Consider the following 22,123-nt stretch of genomic DNA (forward strand, 5'->3'; position numbering starts at 1 on the left):
GTGGGAGCAATTATTAGGAAATGGAAGACATACAAGACCACTGATAATCTCCCTCGATCTGGGGCTCCACGCAAGATCTCACCCCGTGGGGTCAAAATGATCACAAGAATGGTGAGCAAAAATCCCAGAACCACACGGGGGGACCTAGTGAATGACCTGCAGAGAGCTGGGACCAAAGTAACAAAGCCTACCATCAGTAACACACTACGCTGCCAGGGACTCAAATCCTGCAGTGCCAGACGTGTCCCCCTGCTTAAGCCAGTACATGTCCAGGCCCGTCTGAAGTTTGCTAGAGTGCATTTGGATGATCCAGAAGAGGATTGGGAGAATGTCATATGGTCAGATGAAACCAAAATAGAACTTTTTGGTAAAAACTCAACTCGTCGTGTTTGGAGGACAAAGAATGCTGAGTTGCATCCAAAGAACACCATACCTACTGTGAAGCATGGGGGTGGAAACATCATGCTTTGGGGCTGTTTTTCTGCAAAGGGACCAGGACGACTGATCCGTGTAAAGGAAAGAATGAATGGGCACATGTATCGTGAGATTTTGAGTGAAAACCTCCTTCCATCAGCAAGGGCATTGAAGATGAAACGTGGCTGGGTCTTTCAGCATGACAATAATCCCAAACACACCGCCCGGGCAACGAAGGAGTGGCTTCGTAAGAAGCATTTCAAGGTCCTGGAGTGGCCTAGCCAGTCTCCAGATCTCAACCCCATAGAAAATCTTTGGAGGGAGTTGAAAGTCTGTGTTGCCCAGCAACAGCCCCAAAACCTCACTGCTCTAGAGGAGATCTGCATGGAGGAATGGGCCAAAATACCAGCAACAGTGTGTGAAAACCTTGTGAAGACTTACAGAAAACGTTTGACCTGTGTCATTGCCAACAAAGGGTATATAACAAAGTATTGAGAAACTTTTGTTATTGACCAAATACTTATTTTCCACCATAATTTGCAAATAAATTCATTAAAAATCCTACAATGTGATTTTCTGGATATTTTTTTCTCAAGTTGTCTGTCATAGTTGACATGTACCTATGATTAAAATTACAGGCATCTCTCATCTTTTTAAGTGGGAGAACTTGCACAATTGGTGGCTGACTAAATACTTTTTTTCCCCACTGTACGTTTTCTCAACCACAGGTTATGGTCAATAATATCAAAGGCTGCACTGAAATCTAACAGTACAACTCCCACAATCTTCTTATTGTCATTTTCTTTCAACCAACCAGTAATTTGTGTCAGGGCAGTACATGTTGAGTGCCCTTCTCTATAAGCATGCTGAAAGTCTGTTGTTAATTTGTTTACAGAGAAATAGCATTGTATTTGGTCAAACACAATTTTTTCTAACAGTTTGCTAAGAGCTGGCAGCAAGCTGATAGGTCTGCTGTTAGAACCAGTAAAGGCCGCTTTACCACTCTTGGGTAGTGGAATGACTTTGGCTTCCCTCCAGGCCTGAGGACAAAGACTTTCCTCTAGGCTCAGATTAAAGATATGACAGATAAGAGTGGCTATAGCGTCAGCTACCACCCTCAGTAGCTTTCCATCTGAGTTGTCAATGCCAGGATGTTTGTCATTATTGATCGATAACAATAATTTTTCCAACTCTCCCACACTAACTTGACAAAATTCAAACGTACAATGCTTTTCTTTCATTATTAGTTTTTTAATGCATGAGTAGGATGGCTCACTGTTCGTTGTTGGCATTTTCTGCCTAAGTTTGCCCACTTTGCCAATGAAGTAATCATTTAAATAATTGGCAACATCAAATGGTTTTGTGATGAATAAGCCATCTGATTCAATGAAAGATGGAGTTGAATTTGTCTTTCTGCCCATCATTTCATTTAAAGTCAGTGGCGGCTCCTGAAAAAATTCTCAGGGGGGGCAATTTTTCTGATGATTTAGGTGACCTACACACATTTTAAAAAAGATATGTCCAGCAACAACATGAAGACAGGGGCAGCATATAAGTCAATACCAGAAGCATTTATTGACTGATCTCAAAAGTGTTGGCTTACCAGGGTTGGTGGAGCCCTCAGTTTCATCTTTGCCTCGCAAAGCTAACTCAAACACTCCGCAAAACTTCACACACTGGATTAGCCGGCTGAGGATGTGGCGGTTCTTGCTAATGTCGTAGTAAATATATTTGTTATAGTGAATATGGAATATGATATGTTGAGTAAAATGTTGTGCTAAGATCTATTTAGGTCAGGAGCTGGTTATAAGTTCTGTTCCTATCCAATAACAATGGACAAAAGGGTCCTATCTTGTCAGCCTTGTCAGCAGGTGGCCAAGGACAACACCCACGCCATAGGCCTCTCAGTTCTTCCAACTCACGAGTTCTTGCTCTGAGGACACACACACACACACACACACACACAAACACACACACACACACATCATCACTGTTAAACACACACACACACACACACACACACACACACACACACATCATCACTGTTAAACACACACACACACACACACACACAAAAATCCCCTCTCTTAGGCTGAACATTTGAAGACAGAGAACCCGACTCAGAGCCAATGCAACAGTGACAGTAGCCTGGAGGGGACCTCGCCCAACTCATCAGGACCAATCAGAAGATCAGAACTACTAGATTCAACCTACTTCATTTATTGCATAAAATGTCTGCACACAATGTTTCGGGGCTCTCTTCAGATAATAATAATAATAATAATAATATGCCATTTAGCAGACGCTTTTATCCAAAGCGACTTACAGTCATGCGTGCATACATTTTTGTGTATGGGTGGTCCCGGGGATCGAACCCACTACCTTGGCGTTACAAGCGCCGTGCTCTACCAGCTGAGCTACAGAAAGTGGATACTCATGGATGCGCATCGCAATTGTAAAATGTCAACACAATTGGAGACACCACGTCATTTTTGGAGACATGTTATTGACAGTAAACTATTGTAGATGCGACTGCTAACTAAATAAAACATTTTAGCTGGCTAGCTAATCATCTTAGCTAAATGTGGGGCAAACAATTCAGTTATTTACCGTTAATTTGAGGGATTGGGGTGAAAGAAATCGAGTTACATAGTGATACTTTACGATATACTGTATTGACAATATCGCAATATTTTAGCGCTAGTCTGCTGTACCTGCACCAAAACACCATTATTGTTCCTTCATAGCTTGTTCTCAATCTTTTCACATTGGGAGCCAATTTGTTTTCAGCACTTTTATTTCCATGACTGATCAAAACTCGTTCTCATGGCTTTCTGATCCCTCTGCAACAGACATATGGTGCGCAATAAAATCACAGTATCGAATCGCAATACGTATAGAATCATGAGACTCGCAATGCATATATCTTATCGTGAGGTTCCTGGCAATTCCCAGCCCAAGTTCATTTGCCACAACAAATCTCTTCGCTAGCAAACGCGATGTCTTCTCCAAAACGGCAATGTGTCTCCAGCAATGTTTACTTTTTTGACGTTCTATGGCATCTCCACTTTCCAAGCATATATGACCACATGTAATATTTTGGTAAGTGATGCAAATAGTGAACTATGTAGGGCCAGGATGTAAAATATATGTAGCTGCAGCAATTTCTCTTATCTGATATGGTAAGTAATGGGGCTTAATGTATAGCTCCCTAAGAGTTTGACGAACGGGTCCGTGCACGCGATTCCAGATATCTTTACCTCTGAATAAACTGCCTTTATTATACCATATCCACCCTGTCCAAAGTCTCTACTTGGTCTCAGTTCTCCAGTAAACTTGTGATTATCAACACTAACCTCATCGTTGTGGCGGCGGACAGCTAGCCTGTATCCCTCATCCAGTTGAGTGGCAATGTTATTTTTTCGTTCGTACCAATTTTTGGAAAATCCTCGGGTGTAGGACTTTCCGCCTTTAGTAGAAACCTGTTGAATTATTAAATTTGGTCTGGGAGGTCCTAATTGTTTCGTTGCCAATTTATCTTCATTTGTTCGCCGACAAAAAGGAACTTCTTTCAAAGACACAATCGAGTTGCACTGAAGCCTAGCCATTTTGATAGTAGTAGTGAATTGATTGAGGCTGCTACCCGGTCTTTTCTTAGCTACGTTCATGGTTACGTTACGTATGACGAAAGCGCGTAAGTGCAAGCCCTCAGACACCCATAGAGATTGTATTGAAAGCTCTGAAATTTGAAAAAAATAGATTTTACATGGGAGTCTATGACAGACTTCTGGGCGATTTTCAACCTGACTGAAATCGCCCCAAAAGGGGGGGGAGCCATTTGAAGCACGACTTTAGCCTGATTGGACATTTAGTGGCAGTGTGGCACTGTGGCAGATCAGACGTCTAGATTACAACACTGATAACTACTGTTGCCGTGATATAATTGATTAGAAAAAAAATCCCTTCCTTTTCCCGTTTGGCAGTGCGTCGCCCATATCGCCCTATTGAACACACCGCCCCTGTTTAAAGTACTCCAAAGTATTATATTATTGATCTTGGCTTCATAATACAGTTTCTTCTTCTTTTTGTTGAGTTTAGTCACATCATTTCTCAATTTGCAGTAAGTCAGCCAGTCGGATGTGCAGCCAGACTTTTTAGCCACTTTTTCCCCATCTCTTTCAACCATACAGTTTTTCAATTTCTCATCAATCAATGGAGCCTTAACAGTTCTAACAGTTTCTTAACAGGTGGCATGTTTATCAATTTCATAAATTCATCAAGTGCAGCGTCTGGATGTTCCTTTATTAATCACATTAGACCAACAGATATGTTTAACTTCATCCACATAAGAGTCACAGCAAAATCTTTTGTATGATCTGTTATACATTATTTTAGGCCCAGCATTTGGAACTTGGGTTTTCCAGGATAAAGCCACTATATTGTGATCACTGCATCCAGTGGGTACGGATACAGCTTTAGAACAAAGTTCTACAGTATTAGTAAAAATGTGATCAATACATGTGGATGACCTTGTTCCTGTAGTGTTTGTAAACACCCTGGTAGGTTGATTAACAACCTGAACCAGATTACAGGCACTGGTTACAGTGAGAAGCTTCCTCTTGAGCGGACAGCTTGATGAAAACCAGTCAAAATTCAGATCCCCAAGAAAGTAAACCTCTCTGTTTACATCAAATACACTATCAAGCATTTCACACATATTATTTAAATACTGACTGTTAGCACTTGGTGGCCTATAGGAACACCCCAAAAGAAAAGGCTTTAGATGTGCCAGGTGAACCTGCAACCACAACACTTCAATAACACTTGACATAAGATCTTCTCTAAACATTACAGGGATATGGCTCTGAATATATACAGCAACACCTCCTCCATAAGCATTACAGTCTCTTCTATAGATGTTATATCCTTGTATTGCTACTGCTGTATCATCAAATGAAATATCTAAGTGAGTCTCAGAAATGGCTAATATATTAATGTTATCTGATATTAGCAAGTTATTGATTTCATTAACCTTATTTCTAAGGCTACATATAGTAATATGGGCTATTTTCAGCCCTTTCCTGGGTAGCTTATCAGAGATAGACATAATATGGAAAAGAGCAAACAAAGGAAGTTAAAAAATATATACATTCAGCAGTGCATTAATCAGTTGTGTGTGTGTGTGTGTGTGTGTGTGTGCTGCAGGGTTGAAGCTACGAACCCATAGGCTTGGCTCTCTCATCCCTTCCAGGCTTTTGGGAGGGAGGGTGGACAATGAGCCTGTCATAGTGGATGTAACTGATAGATGAATTTGTATGTTTATGGTAATGACTAAAATTGTTCCACCCCGATACTGTATGACTGTGTAAACTGTGTTAGAGTTATAAGATGCTAACAGAGAAGGGGGTTAGAAACAGCTGAGACAGACATTCCAGGAGAAAGGAAGCTGTCCTATTTAAACATTCTATACTGTGGAAATGTACAGGCTGCCTAAAGGTGGGCGGAGCAAAGTCCTTTGTGTGGACGCATATAAAAAGGCTGTGTGTGTTTTTGGCACCAGAGTGCTCTCATTGAATAAAAATGCTGATCCCTTGCAGACTGGAGAATTGTTTAATTCATTCTTAAATAGAGTCTTACACCCGCTGGGGATTATTCAAAGTTTAGTATTAGAGATAGAAATTCTCGTGACAGTAACCAATGTCCCCACGCGCTCTGGCAGCTTTCATGGCTGGGATAAGTTATTTCCTCTTCTGGCGCACAGCTGCAGGATTTGTCATTGAGGAAGATGTACGTTCCTTTCAAGTTCTTGGCCTTGAACCTCAGGAACTTGACCACTATCGGCCTGGGCCTGTCACCTGGACCGGTGGTGGGTTTTCCAGTCCTGTGGGTGCGTTCCACCTCAATCTTCCTGTGGTCCATCTTCAGTTTCTCAGAGATTATTTCCCTCACTTTGTCTTCAGACTCCATCCACGTCTCATGTGGAGATTCTGCAATTCTGTCCACAACCATGTTGTTCCGCCTTGATTGTCCCTCGAGATAATCTGATTTCTCTGTCATTGTTATCATGGATTCACATACAGAACTGATGTCCTCTGTCAATGATTTACAGTTGCTGTCATCTTGCCGTTCTCCTGTTTAAACTCATTAAACTGACCCTGGGAGAACTGGAAACTGTGCTTCAGGTCCTGGACCTCTCTGGTCAGGTCACTCATTATTTTATTAGTTGACTCCACCAGTATTTGGACATAACACTTGAAGCTATTTTCTTGTTGTTGTAACAACTGTTTGTAGAACTATTTTTGTTCGTTTAAAAGATTATTCACCTGTGACAGAGAGACACCCCTGTCCTCAACAGTACTCCCGCTGGCTTTGGTCTTTGTCATGGTAGCAATGTAGGTTATGCTGTTACTCCTCGTAGTTCCAGACAGGGCAGGTCGTAGGGAAGATTGGAAACAACAACAACAAACAGCAGGGATCTAGACAGCTACAAGCCCGGGACAATCCGCGGTCCCAGCCACAATGGCTAACCGGGCTGAGTTCAAGCCCTCAAGAAAACCCAGCTAGCTTGATAGGCAGCCTTGGTCGGCAGGATCACTGGACAGATAGTACCGGTCCCAGCAACTGATGCCAACAGCGTCGCGGGATCCAAACTCAAAAGGTAGCTAGCTAGTAACCAAACTTTCAAAACTTTCCAAAACAACAAACTTTCCAAAACAACAAACCGAGCACTTCCTTGTTCCGTGTTCTGCGCTCAACAGGAAGTGACGTGTGGGAAAGAGGGAAAGGGAGAGACACACACACACCGACAGAGGCAGAAAGAGAGGGCAAACGGGCAGGTGCTTGAGCACTGGTTGAGCCCTATCTGTGCATGTGCCTGATCTAGTATAATACGAATTGTAATTCGTAACATATATGAAATGGGTGATGGATATCCACAAATTAATACATACCATACGAAACGTAACATATACTAAATGGAGTGTCTCGGATTTACATACAGAATACGAAATGCTCTGAGACCAGGTTGCAGCACAGTGGTTGCTACAGTCTTTCACCTATGTCCCTTTTCTTCAGTGGTGCACCTGTATTTCCCATTAACAGTACTAGCCAATTCCCCTTATTGTGGTATGTCCACCCTCTGTAGGGGCACACAAACAGTAGCACATTGGTAAATTCCACTGTGGCACACAAACAGTACCATACAGTAGTAGATTCCACTGATATACTGTACATGTCATTGATACATTCTTCTTCTTCTTCTTCTTCTTCTTCTTCTTCTTCTTCAGTGGTGTACATGTGCTGCTCATGGGACACCTTTCGGAGGCTGATGGTACAGTTCTGGAGGGAGGGCCTGCCCCCGGAGGACTATGCATTCTTCTTCATCGACCTGTTCGGCCACAGCCTGAGGAAGCAGCCCGCTAGGCCCTGGTACAGAGGAGACTCAGACGACCACGCCGCCAAGAAGGCCTTCAGGGTGAGAGGGGGATGACAGAGAGGAATGAGGGAGGTCTGTAGGAACGAAGGGAGGATAGAATGAGTAAGGGGTATGGGTGAGGGATTTAGTGGGGACCGAGTCTTTGGGTCTTGGAAAAGCGCTATAAAAATCAGATTTAATATTATGCTGTAGTTATGAGTAAGATACGACTGGTATGAAGGAGGGATGAGAGATTATAATTTTTTAACCCTACTTTTACCAGGTAGTCTAAAAAAGAGGAATGGAGGGGGGGATTTAATGAGTAGAGGATATAGGAGAGGGATTTAGTGGGATACAGTACTGTAGTTATGAGTGATATTACGATGGGAGGGAGGGTAAATGAGTGATGACTGAGCAAGAGATAAGAGAAAAAAGGCTTCAATCATGCAGCTGTATCGGCATGTTATATTATTTTGATAATGTTGTGAAACAGAAAGTTTAATTGGAGAGTTGCCTAAACATGCATGGTTTTTCTGTGATATACAGTACCTTACAAACGTAATCACACCCCCTGACTTTTTCCACGTTTTGTTGTGTTACAGCCTGAATTTAAAATTGATTAAATATATTTTTTAATGTAACTGGCCTACAAACAATACCCACTAATGTCAAAGTGGAATTATGTTTTTACAAATTATAGATGCACTATGCAGAAATCGCTCCGTCATTTCCTGGTTGCTAAAATTCGAATAGTTCGCCTAATTTCAGTTTATGTAAAAAAAGCAAGAAAAAAAAGCAAGTATAGTGTAGAGAATCATTGTACCATCTAAACCACTGTGAAATATATTTAACATAACCAAAAATATTGTATTTTCAGCAGTTTGAAGCTGGTGTACAAAACCGAAAGTAAAAGACTCAAAAACAAAACTTAAGAACGGGAAGCATAGAAATAGCGCACATAGAACAGATCTACTGCTTCTTAGACTTTCAGTGAGTGACAGATTTATAACTCACATTTCTATATGAATTTGGTCGGGTAGCCCAAAAAGTTACATATTGCAGCTTTAATTAAAAATGAAAAGCTAAAATGTTGAGGCAATAACTATTCAACCCCTTTGTTATGGCAAGCTTAAATAAGTTCAAGTTTGCTTAACAAGTCACATAATTTGTCGCTGGGGGTACCTGTGTCTGCGGCCATAGTGCCTACTCCTACGATTTTGAAGTCGACGTCGGCAACCTTCTGTCCCTGCTTTGGATTGAGCGGGGATTCTCCATCTGTCGGAGGCCTGCACCAGGCGCCGGGAGCAACGGGCTCAAGTTATCCTGCCTCCCGCCCGTCCATAAAGGGTTCTCCAAATCCTGTGAAGCGTGGGAGTGGGCGGATTTCCTTGTTTTGGGAAGCTCCATCCATGGTAAGAAATGTGACCATTCCTGGTGCAAAAACAATGTCCTATCCCGGAGCTCGAGTAAATGACATTACTAAACTGCTCCCGAGTGTACTACGTCAGGACATGGAAATCGATTATATCGTAGTCCATGTGGGTTTTAATGACATCATGAAGGGCAGCTCTGAACAGTTTTAAAGAGCTGATTGACTCTCTGCTAGACACTAATAAAAGACACATCATATCTGGCCCTGTGCCCTTTCTGAGTCGTGACATTGAACACTTTAGCAGGATTCTTTCTCTTCACAACTGGCTACGTGATTATTGCAGCTCAATGGGTGTAACTTTTGTTGACAATTTCGATACCTTTTGGAAACAGATTTTATATGGAGGATGGGATCCACCCAAATCATTTGGGTTCCTGGATCCTTTCACAGCATTATAAGGCTACGTTGAGACAATTACTTATCAATGACTCAAGCCCAGCTCAGTTATTCCCTATCATTGTGACACTGAGTTGTCATAATGCTTCAGCAAATGTACATTATACCAGGGGCATTGGTAGACATAATGTAAGTAACCTAATTTATGTCCCTCTAACGGCCCTGAATGCCTCTGCTGATCCTACAGCTATTGTATGCAGCAATCGTGTGCCTATGAACCAGATTTATACTGTTAGCACTGAGGCGGTGTGCCCTAGTAGGAAGTCCACTGTGTGCAGCTCATCCTGCACTAACATAAATAACATGAGAATATCTACTTATGCTAAGCTTCCCAGTAAAGCAATGAAAACAAGTAAGCATCCCAGAAGAAAGGTGCTCAAAATAGCCCACGTTAACCTATGTAGCTTAAGAAACAAGGTTCATGAAATCAATAATTTGCTAGTAACAGATTACATTCATCTGCATTTCTTGCTGTTTGGGGTTTTAAGATGGGTTTCTGTATAGCACCTTGTGACATCTGCTGATGTAAAAAGGGCTTTATGAATAAAATTTGATTGAATTTGATTGATATTCTGACTATCACTGAAACTCACTTAGATAATACATTTGATGATACAGTGGTAGAATTACAATGTTATAACATTTACAGAAAAGACAGAAATGCCAATGGTGGAGGTGTTGCTTTTTATATTCAGAACCACATTCCTGTAAAGCTCAGAGAAGATCTCATGTTAAATACTGTTGAAGTACAGTGGGGAAAAAAGCATTTAGTCAGCCACCAATTGTGCAAGTTCTCCCACTTAAAAAGATGAGAGAGGCCTGTAATTTTCATCATAGGTACACGTCAACTATGACAGACAAAATGAGAAAAAAAATCCAGAAAATCAAATTGTAGGATTTTTAATGAATTTATTTGCAAATTATGGTGGAAAATAAGTATTTGGTCAATAACTAATGTTTCTCAATACTTTGTTATATACCCTTTGTTGGCAATGACACAGGTCAAACGTTTTCTGTAAGTCTTCACAAGGTTTTCACACACTGTTGCTGGTATTTTGGCCCATTCCTCCATGCAGATCTCCTCTAGAGCAGTGATGTTTTGGGGCTGTCGCTGGGCAACACAGACTTTCAACTCCCTCCAAAGATTTTCTATGGGGTTGAGATCTGGAGACTGGCTAGGCCACTCCAGGACCTTGAAATGCTTCTTACGAAGCCACTCCTTCGTTGCCCGGGCGGTGTGTTTGGGATCATTGTCATGCTGAAAGACTCAGCCACGTTTCATCTTCAATGCCCTTGCTGATGGAAGGAGGTTTTCACTCAAAATATCACGATACATGGCCCCATTCATTATTTCCTTTACATGGATCAGTCGTCCTGGTCCCTTTGCAGAAAAACAGCCCCAAAGCATGATGTTTCCACCCCCATGCTTCACAGTAGGTATGGTGTTCTTTGGATGCAACTCAGCATTCTTTGTCCTCCAAACACGACGAGTTGAGTTTTTACCAAATAATTCTATTTTGGTTTCATCTGACCATATGACATTCTCCCAATCCTCTTCTGGATCATCCAAATGCACTCTAGCAAACTTCAGACGGGCCTGGACATGTACTGGCTTAAGCAGGGGGACACGTCTGGCACTGCAGGATTTGAGTCCCTGGCGGCGTAGTGTGTTACTGATGGTAGGCTTTGTTACTTTGGTCCCAGCTCTCTGCAGGTCATTCACTAGGTCCCCCCGTGTGGTTCTGGGATTTTTGCTCACAGTTCTTGTGATCATTTTGACCCCACGGGGGGAGATCTTGCGTCCAGATCGAGGGAGATTATCAGTGGTCTTGTATGTCTTCCATTTCCTAATAATTGCTCCCACAGTTGATTTCTTCAAACCAAGCTGCTTACATATTGCAGATTCAGTCTTCCCAGCCTGGTGCAGGTCTACAATTTTGTTTCTGGTGTCCTTTGACAGCTCTTTGGTCTTGGGCATAGTGGAGTTTGGAGTGTGACTGTTTGAGGTTGTGGACAGGTGTCTTTTATACTGATAACAAGTTCAAACAGGTGCCATTAATACAGGTAACGAGTGGAGGACAGAGGAGCCTCTTAAAGAAGAAGTTACAGATCTGTGAGAGCCAGAAACATTGAGAAACATTAGTTATTGACCAAATACTTATTTTCCACCATAATTTGCAAATAAATTCATTAAAAATCCTACAATGTGATTTTCTGGATTTTTTTTCTCATTTTGTCTGTCATAGTTGACGTGTACCTATGATGAAAATTACAGGCCTCTCTCATCTTTTTAAGTGGGAGAACTTGCACAATTGGTGGCTGACTAAATACTTTTTTCCCCCACTGTAATATGGCGACAGGTTCATCTGCCTCACCTAAAGCCCATTCTTGTGGGAAGCTACTATAGACCACCAAGTGCTAACAGTCAGTATCTGGATAACATGTGTGACATGCTTGATAATGTATGTGATATCAACAGAGAGGTATATTTTCTGGGTGATTTAAATATTGACTGGCTTTCATCAAGCTGCCCACTCAAGAAAACACTTCAAACTGTAACCAGTGCCTGCAACATGGTTCAGGTTATCAGTCAACCTACCAGGGTAGTTACAAACAGCACAGGAATTAAATCATCAACATGTATTGATCACATCTTTACTCTTGCTGCAGAAATTTGTTTTAAAGCAGTATCCAGATCCATCGGATGTAGTGATCACAATATAGTAGCCATATCTAGGAAAACCAAAGTTCCAAAGGCTGGGCCTAATATAGTGTATAAGAGGTCATACAATAAGAATTGAAGTGATTCCTATGTTGTTGATGTAAAGAATATTTGTTGGTCCGTGGTGTGTAATGAGGATCAAACAGACGCTGCCCTTGACACATTTGTGAAATTGCTTATTCCAGTTACTAATAAGCATTGGCACCAGAACAGGGCAGCACGGCTGGCCCTTGGATGTACACAGAGAGCTAACATTAATAAAATGCATGTCAATCTCTCCTGGCTCAAAGTGGAGGAGAGATTGACTTAATCACTACGTGTATTTTTGAGAGGTATTGATATGTTGAATCCACCGAGCTGTCTGTTTGAACTACTGGCGCACAGCTCGGACACCCATGCATACCCCACAAGACATGCCAAAAGTGGTCTCTTCACAGTCCCCAAGTCCAGAACAGACTATGCACAGTACTACATAGAACCATGACTACATGGAACTCTATTCCACATCAAGTAACTGATGCAAGCAGTACAATTAGATTTAAAAAACAGATAAAAATACACCTTATGGAACAGCGGGACTGTGAAGCATCACAAACATGCATACACACACACGATAACATACGCACTATACACACACTTACACATGGATTTTGTATTGTAGATACAGTGGGGAGAACAAGTATTTGATACACTGCCGATTTTGCAGGTTTTCCCACTTACAAAGCATGTAGAGGTCTGTAATTTTTATCATAGGTACACTTCAACTGTGAGAGACGGAATCTAAAACAAAAATCCAGAAAATCACATTGTATGATTTCTAAGTAATTAATTTGCATTTTATTGCATGACATAAGTATTTGATACATCAGAAAAGCAGAACTTAATATTTGGTACAGAAACCTTTGTTTGCAATTACAGAGATCATACATTTCCTATAGGTCTTGACCAGGTTTGCACACACTGCAGCAGGGATTTTGGCCCACTCCTCCATACAGACCTTCTCCAGATCCTTCAGGTTTCGGGGCTGTCGCTGGGCAATACGGACTTTCAGCTCCCTCCAAAGATTTTCTATTGGGTTCAGGTCTGGAGACTGGCTAGGCCACTCCAGGACCTCGAGATGCTTCTTACGGAGCCACTCCTTAGTTGACCTGGCTGTGTGTTTCGGGTCGTTGTCATGCTGGAAGACCCAGCCACGACCCATCTTCAATGCTCTTACTGAGGGAAGGAGGTTGTTGGCCAAGATCTCGCGATACATGGCCCCATCCATCCTCCCCTCAATACGGTGCAGTCGTCCTGTCCCCTTTGCAGAAAAGCATCCCCAAAGAATGATGTTTCCACCTCCATGCTTCACGGTTGGGATGGTGTTCTTGGTGTTGTACTCATCCTTCTTCTTCCTCCAAACACGGCGAGTGGAGTTTAGACCAAAAAGCTCTATTTTTGTCTCATCAGACCACATGACCCTCTCCCATTCCTCCTCTGGATCATCCAGATGGTCATTGGCAAACTTCAGACGGGCCTGGACATGCACTGGCTTGAGCAGGGGGACCTTGCGTGCGCTGCAGGATTTTAATCCATGACGGCGTAGTGTGTAACTAATGGTTTTCTTTGAGACTGTGGTCCCAGCTCTCTTCAGGTCATTGACCAGGTCCTTCCGTGTAGTTCTGGGCTGATCCCTCACCTTCCTCATGATCATTGATGCCACACGAGGTGAGATCTTGCATGGAGACCCAGACCGAGGGTGATTGACCGTCATCTTGAACTTCTTCCATTTTCTAATAATTGCGCCAACAGTTGTTGCCTTCTCACCAAACTGCTTGCCTATTGTCCTGTAGCCCATCCCAGCCTTGTGCAGGTCTACAATTTTATCCCTGATGTCCTTACACAGCTCTCTGGTCTTGGCCATTGTGGAGAGGTTGGAGTCTGTTTGATTGAGTGTGTGGACAGGTGTCTTTTATACAGGTAACGAGTTCAAACAGGTGCAGTTAATACAGGTAATGAGTGGAGAACAGGAGGGCTTCTTAAAGAAAAACTAACAGGTCTGTGAGAGCCGGAATTCTTACTGGTTGGTAGGTGATCAAATACTTATGTCATGCAATAAAATGCATATTAATTACTTAAAAATCATACAATGTGATTTTCTGGATTTTTGTTTTAGATTCCGTCTCTCACAGTTGAAGTGTACCTATGATAAAAATTACAGACCTCTACATGGCTTTGTAAGTAGGAAAACCTGCAAAATCAGCAGTGTATCAAATACTTGTTTTCCCCACTGTATGTGGTAGAGGTGGAGTAGGGGCCTGAGGGCACACAGTGTGTTGTGAAATCTGTGAATTTATATGTTTTTAAAATTGTATAACTGCCTTAATTTTGCTGGACCCCAGCAAGAGTAGCTGAGCTAATGGGGATCCATAATACATTTACATTTTACATTTTAGTCATTTAGCAGACGCTCTTATCCAGAGCGACTTACAGTTAGTTAGTGCATACATTATTTATTTTTTCATACCCCCTGTGGGAATCGAACCCACAACCCTGGCGTTGCAAACGCCATGCTCTATCAACTGAGCTACATCCCTAATAAATACAAATACAAATTAGTTGCATGGACACTGTGTGCAAAAATAGGGTTTAACATAATTTTTGAATGACTACCTCTGTACCCCACACATACAATTATCTGTAAGGTCCCTCAGTTGAGCAGTGAATTTCAAACACAGATTCACCACAAAGACCAGGGAAGTTTTTCAATTTCTTGCAGAGAAGGGCACCTATTGGTAGATGGGTAAAAATACACCAAACAAAAATATAAACGCAACATGCAACAAATTCAAAGATTTTACTGAGTTACAGTTCATATAAGGAAATCAGTCAATTGAAATAAATTAATTATGCCCTAATCTATGGATTTCACATGACTGGGAATACAGATAAGCATCTGTTGGTCACAGATAAACTACACAACCAAAAGTATGTGGACACCTGCTCATCGAACATCTCATTTCAAAATCATGGGCATTAATATGGACTTGGTCCCCCCTTTGCTGCTATAACAGCCTCCATTCTTCTGGGAAGGCTTTCCACTAGATGTTGGAACATTGCTGCGGGGACTCGCTTCTATTCAACCACAAGTGCATTAGTGAAGACAGGCACTGATGTTGGGCAATTAGGCATGGCTTGGCATTGCGCATAGTGATCTTAGGCTTGTGTGCGGCTGCTCGGCCATGGAAGCCCATTTCATTAAGCTCCCGACGAGCAGTTCTTGTTCTGACGTTGTCACGACTTCCTCCGAAGCTGCCTCCTCTCCTTGTTCGGGCAGGCTTCGGCGTTCGTCATCACTGGCCTTCCAGCCACTGCCGCTCCTCTTTTCATCATTCCATTTGTTTTGTCTTGTTTTTTTACACACACCTGGTTCATATCCCCTCATCAGTCCCTGTATAAGTATTCCCTCTGCCCCCCATGTCTTTGTGTGTGATTGTTTCCATGTGGAGGTGTCGATAGCTCGGTGGAGCATTATGTACTTTATCGCCGGGATATTCACCCGTGTGTTTTGTTTTCCCCAGTGCGCCGTTAAGTCGCACTGTAGTTGTTTTACGCATTGCTGCGAACCGCTGTATTGGCCGAATAAACCATTATTCTGTGATTTACACCTCCTGCGCCTGACTCCGTCCAAATCACCCGCTACAGACATTGCTTCCAGAGGCAGTTTGGAACTCGGTGGTGACAGACAATTTTGATGCGTTACGCGCTTCAGCACTCGGCCGTCCCGTTCTGTGAGCTTGTGTGGCCTACCACTTAGCGGCTGAGCCGTTGTTGCTCCTAGACGTTTCCACTTCCCAAACTGACTTGTTGGGAAGGTGGCATGCTATGACAGTGCCACGCTGAAACTGCCAATGTTCGTCTATGGAGATTGCATGGCTGTGTGCTCTATTTTATACACCTGTCAGCAACGGGTGTGGCTGAAATAGACGAATCCACTAATTTGAAGGGGTTTCCACATACTTTTGTATATATAGTGTACCTTAAAAAAAAAGTATGGGCGTGGATCAGAAAACCAGTCAGTATCTTGTGTGACGACCATTTGCCTCATGCAGCGCGACACATCTCCTTGGCATAGAGGTGATCAGGCTGTTGTTTGTGGCCTGTGGAATGTTGTCCCACTCCTCTTCAAAGGCTGTGCGAAGTTGCTGGATATGGGTGGGAACTGGAGCACGCTGTCGTACACGTCGATCCAGAGCATCCCAAATATGCTCAATGGGTGATGTCTGGTGAGTATGCAGGCCATGGAAGAACTCGGACAACATGAGGTGATGGCGGCAGATGAATGGCACGACAATGGGCCTCATGATCTCGTCACGGTATCTCTGTGCATTGAAATTGCCATCGATAAAATACAATTGTGTTTATTGTCTGTAGCTTATGCCTGCCCATACCATAACCCCACCGCCACCATGAGGCACTCTGTTCACAACGTTGACACTGGCAAACTGCTCGCCGACATGACGCCATTCACGTGGTCTGCGGTTGTGAGACCAGTTGGACGTACTGCCAAATTCTATAAAACGACCTTGGAGGTGGCTTATGGTAGAGAAATTAACATAACATTATCTGGCAACAGCTCTGGTTGACATTCCTGCAGTCAGCATGCCAATTGCACACTCCCTCAAAACTTGAGACATCTGTGGCATTGTGTTGTGTGACAAAACTGCACATTTTAGAGTGGCCTTTTATTGTCCCAAGCACAAGGTGCACTTGTGTAATGATCATGCTGTTTAATCAGCTTCTTCATATGCCACACCTGTCAGGTGGATGGATTATCTTGGCAAAGGAGAAATGCTCACTAACAGGGATGTAAACAGATTTGTGCACAGCATTTGAGAGAAATAAGCTTTTTGTACGTATGGAACATTTCTGGGATCTTTGATTTCAGCTCATGAAACATGGTACCATATTTTTGTTCAGTATAAAATAAAAAAGCAGACATTGAATATCCATTTGAGCATGGTGAAGTTATTAATTCCACTTTGAATGGTGTGTCAATACACCCAGTCACTACAAAGATACAGGATCCTTCCTAACTCAGTTGTTCACCATGAGGCCAATGGTTACTTTAAAACAGTTACAGAGTTAAATGGCTGTTATAGGAGAAAACTGAGGATGGATCAACAACATTGTAGTTACTCCACAATGCTAACCTAATTGACAGAGTGAAAAGAAGGAAGCCTGTACAGAATACAAATAATCCAAAACATGCATCCTGTTCGCAACAAGTCACTAAAGTAATACTGCTAAATATGTGGTAAAGCAATGAACTTTTTGTCCTCAATATGAAGTGTTATGTTTGGGGCAAATCCAATATCACACATTACTGAGTACCACTCTCTATATTTTCAAGCATAGTGGTAGCTGCATCATGCTATTGGTATGCTTGTAATCGTTAAGGACTGGGGAGTCAGAATGGAGCTAAGCACAGGCAAATCCTAGAGGAAAACATGGTTCAGTCTGCTTTCCACCAGACACTGGAAGATGAATTCCCTTTTCAGCAGGACAATAACCTAAAACACAAGGCCAAATCTACACTGGGGTTGCTTACCAATAAGACTGTGAATGTTCTTGAGTGGCCGAGTTACAGTTTTGACTTAAATCTACTTGAAAATCTATGCCAAGACCTGAAAATGGTTGTCTAGCAATGATCAACAACCAATTTAACAGAGCTTGAAGAATTTTGATAAGAATAATGGGCAAATGTTACACAATCTAGGTGTGGAAAGCTCTTAGAGACTTACCCAGAAAGACTCACAGCTGTAATCGCTATCAAAGGTGCTTCTACAAAGTATTGACCTCTAGGGGTGTGAATACCTATGTAAATTAGATTTTTCTGTATTTGATTTCCAATAAATGTGCTAAAATGTTGACTTCACTTTGTCATTATTGGGTATTCTGTGTAGATAGGTGAGAAAACAAATCAATTTAATCAATTTTGAATTCAGGCTGTAACACAACAACATGTGGAATAAGTCAAGGGGTATGAATACTTTCTGAAGGCAATGTGAGGGAAAAAAGTATTTAATCCCCTGCTGATTTTGTACGTTTGCCCGCTGACAAAGAAATGATCCGTCTATAATTTGAATGGTAGGTTTATTTGAACAGTGAGAGACAGAATAACAACAAAAAAATCCAGAAAAACACATGTAAAAAATGTTATAAATTGACTTGCATTTGAATGAGGGAAATAAGTATTTGACCCCCTCTCAATCAGAATGATTTCTGGCTCCCAGGTGTCTTTTATACAGGTAACGAGCTGAGATTAGGAGCACACTCTTAAAGGGAGTGTCCTAATCTCAGCTTGTTACCTGTATAAAAGACACCTGTCCACAGAAGCAATCAATCAATCAGATTCCAAACTCTCCACCATAGCCAAGACCAAAGAGCTCTCCAAGGATGTCAGGGACAAGATTGTAGACCTACACAAGGCTGGAATGGGCTACAAGACCATCGCCAAGCAGCTTGGTGAGAAGGTAACAACAGTTGGTGCGATTATTCGCAAATGGAAGAAACACAAAATAACTGTCAATCTCCCTCGGCCTGGCACTCCATGCAAGATCTCACCTTGTGGAGTTGCAATGATCAAGAGAACGGTGAGGAATCAGCCCAGAACTACACGGGAGGATCTTGTCAATGACCTCAAGGCAGCTGGGACCATAGTCACCAAGAAAACAATTGGTAACAAACTACGCCGTGAAGGACTGAAATCCTGCAGCGCCCGCAAGGTCCCCCTGCTCAAGAAAGCACATATACAGGCCCGTCTGAAGTTTACCAATGAACATCTGAATGATTCAGAGGAGAACTGGGTGAAAGTGTTGTGGTCAGATGAGACCAAAATCGAGCTTTTTGGCATCAACTCAACTCGCCGTGTTTGGAGGAGGAGGAATGCTGCATATGACCCCAAGAACACCATCCCCACCGTCAAACATGGAGGTGGAAACATTATGCTTTGGGGGTGTTTTTCTGCTAAGGGGACAGGACAACTTCACCGCATCAAAGGGACGATGGACGGGGCCATGTACCGTCAAATCTTGGGCGAGAACCTCCTTCCCTCAGCCAGGGCATTGAAAATGGGTCGTGGATGGGTATTCCAGCATGACAATGACCCAAAACACAGGAGTGGCTCAAGAAGAAGCAAATTAAGGTCCTGGAGTAGCCTAGCCAGTCTCCAGACCTTAATCCCATAGAAAATCTGTGGAGAGAGCTGAAGGTTCGAGTTGCCAAACGTCAGCCTCGAAACCTTAATGACTTGGAGAAGATCTGCAAAGAGGAGTGGGACAAAATCCCTCCTGAGATGTGTGCAAACCTGGTGGCCAACTACAAGAAACGTCTGACCTCTGTGATTGCAAGGGTTTTGCCACCAAGTACTAAATCATGTTTTGCAGAGGGGTCAAATACTTATTTCCCTCATTAAAATGCAAATCATTTTATAACATTTTTGACATGAGTTTTTCTGGATTTTGTTGTTGTTATTCTGTCTCTCACTGTTCAAATAAACCTACCATTAAAATTATAGACTGATCATGAATTTGTCAGTGGGCAAACGTACAAAATCAGCAGGGGATCAAATACTTTTTTCCCTCACTGTATGTACCTGTTTCAAGAGAGGAATGGATGAGAGACGAAGGAATTAGGAAAAAATGACTATGCCAAAAATATGCTACAGCTTAATATGTCTGGTTATATCTCCCAATACACAGTAACACTGTATGAGGACTATAGTGTGTTTAGCATGCAGATGTCTTGATGACAGTACCCAAACTACAACCACACCTACAACGTTACGGCCAGTTACCACTTGGTATTATGGTCTATTAACCCAAGCTAAACCCAGCATACTAAACCATTTGACAAAACAAACTTGCACAATGAATTGAAGTTATGTCTCTCTGGCGGACATTTTAAGTACTAACCAGGCCCGACCCTGAACAGGTGTGTTCAGGGTGGTATGGCCACAAGCATATTTTTTTTACCCCGTTTCCTCCCTGAATAAGGTCCCTTGGCTCATCTCTGCAACTCCTCAATGGGCTCGGGAGAGGCGAAGGTCGAGTCATGTGTCCTCCGAAACATGACCTGCCTGGCCGTCTACTTCTTATCACACTGCTCGCTTAACCTGGAAGTCAGCCGCACCAATGTGTCGGAGGAAACACAGTTCGACTGACAACCGGGGTCAGCTTGCAGGTGCCCGGCCCTGTCACAAGGAGTCGCTAGAGAACGATGAGCAAAGGAAAGCCCCTCCGGCAAACCCTCCTACCCCGGACGTCTCTAAGCCAATTGTGTGCCGTCCTATGGAGCTCCCGGTCACAGCCAGTTGGACACAGCCTGGGATCAAACCCCAGGCTGTAGTTGCACCTCAGCACTGCGGTGCTTTTGACCGCTGTGCCACCCAGGAAAGATATCAATGCCAAACTAAACATGGTTAATCGTGGTAATGTCTTTGATGACCCTAAAAAGTTTCAAGTGTGAAGTGGATTTACAAAGGAGTCGATTTACAAAGGATTTAAATGGACACGTAAAGTCTGATTTCCTGATTTATCAATAACTCAAGCATCTCTTATCCATTCCCTTAGCTCAAACTAAGTTAAGAGATGTACCATGGGCATACGTACCGAATTGTGTGTTATTTGGACTTACTGTTAATGAGAATACGTTTTTCAAAGGTTTTCCAAAATGTCCAAGATGGAGGAAAATCTGTCCAGGCGGACCTTATGTGTCCTTGAGGCAAATTTGTTCAGCATGAGAAAAGACACCTACATACAACATTTCAAGTCTCTAGGTCAATATGACTGTTTAAGTGAGACTGCTTATTACAGTGCCACCTATAAGCCTATTGGTGACATTCTTTTTGACCAAGTCATGGCCTCTAGTTTATGTGTGCCAAATTAGAAAAAAAGTGACCAATCTGTGCTAGAGTTATTTGACCATGTCAATGATTTTTTAAATATCTAAGAATAACAATAGGTCTCACATCTTCGCTGTGAACCTCTGATTAAAATGATACGCAGGAGTTGACGAGTGTTTGTAAAGTATGTAACATGAGACTATGGCAATGTGTATGGTATAATCTGTATGTTATGTGTTATGTTATTGCGTTTTTCTGACTGGTTGTCATTCATCTATCTTGACAGAGTGTGAAGATCCTGACCTACAAAGAGCCACAGAACCCGGAGTACAAGGAGTTTGTTTCCAACCTGAAGACGGACGCCATGAACATGTTCAACTTCACTGTAGAAGACTCGCTGGTAAGTGAGGATGGCCAATTGGTTGCTTGCCTGGTTTGTTGGTTGATTGACAGATTGATTGACAGGCAGGGGGATACCAGAATAGAAAGAAGGTAGAAATAAGACAGTAAAAGTAAAACTACATATGATGTTGGTGGGAGAGTGGTAGAGACAAAGAGGGTGTCTCTCTTATTCATAGGATGGACACTCAAGAACATCCAACTTTGGAAAGGATTGTACCTCCTTAATTAGATGTACAAACACAGGCAGACTCATAGACCAACAGAAATGGAATCGCCTCTTGCTGCTTATCTGCTGGCTCACAGTTACCGATGTGGGCCCAAACTGTACCGCCTCTATCTGCCTTCACAATGCATGACCTTTCAAAGGCTGCTGGGCCAAGAGGTTGTAGAATTTTCATAATTTCCCCTCAGTCCTAATGGATCTCATGGGAAAAAAACAATGGCGGGGTTCAATCTTCG

The 22,123-nt window shown here is 42.5% G+C and overlaps 1 protein-coding gene across 1 annotated transcript in view; it reads left to right on the plus strand.

Annotated features, from left to right (window-relative positions):
* LOC311126050 (atrial natriuretic peptide receptor 1-like) overlaps positions 1 to 22,123 on the plus strand; it is a gene marked incomplete at its 3' end in the record, with an annotated part of 120,193 nt that overhangs the window by 26,630 nt on the left and 71,440 nt on the right. Inside the window, exons 3-4 of the mRNA XM_084158471.1 lie at positions 7,701 to 7,888; positions 21,549 to 21,662. Of these exons, the coding sequence (XP_084014597.1) occupies positions 7,701 to 7,888; positions 21,549 to 21,662 (302 nt within the window). The remainder of the gene's footprint in view (positions 1 to 7,700; positions 7,889 to 21,548; positions 21,663 to 22,123) is intronic.

The sequence above is a fragment of the Coregonus lavaretus genome, assembly GCF_964263955.1.
Source record: "Coregonus lavaretus genome assembly, chromosome: 3".
Classification (NCBI taxonomy): Eukaryota; Metazoa; Chordata; class Actinopteri; order Salmoniformes; family Salmonidae; genus Coregonus; species Coregonus lavaretus.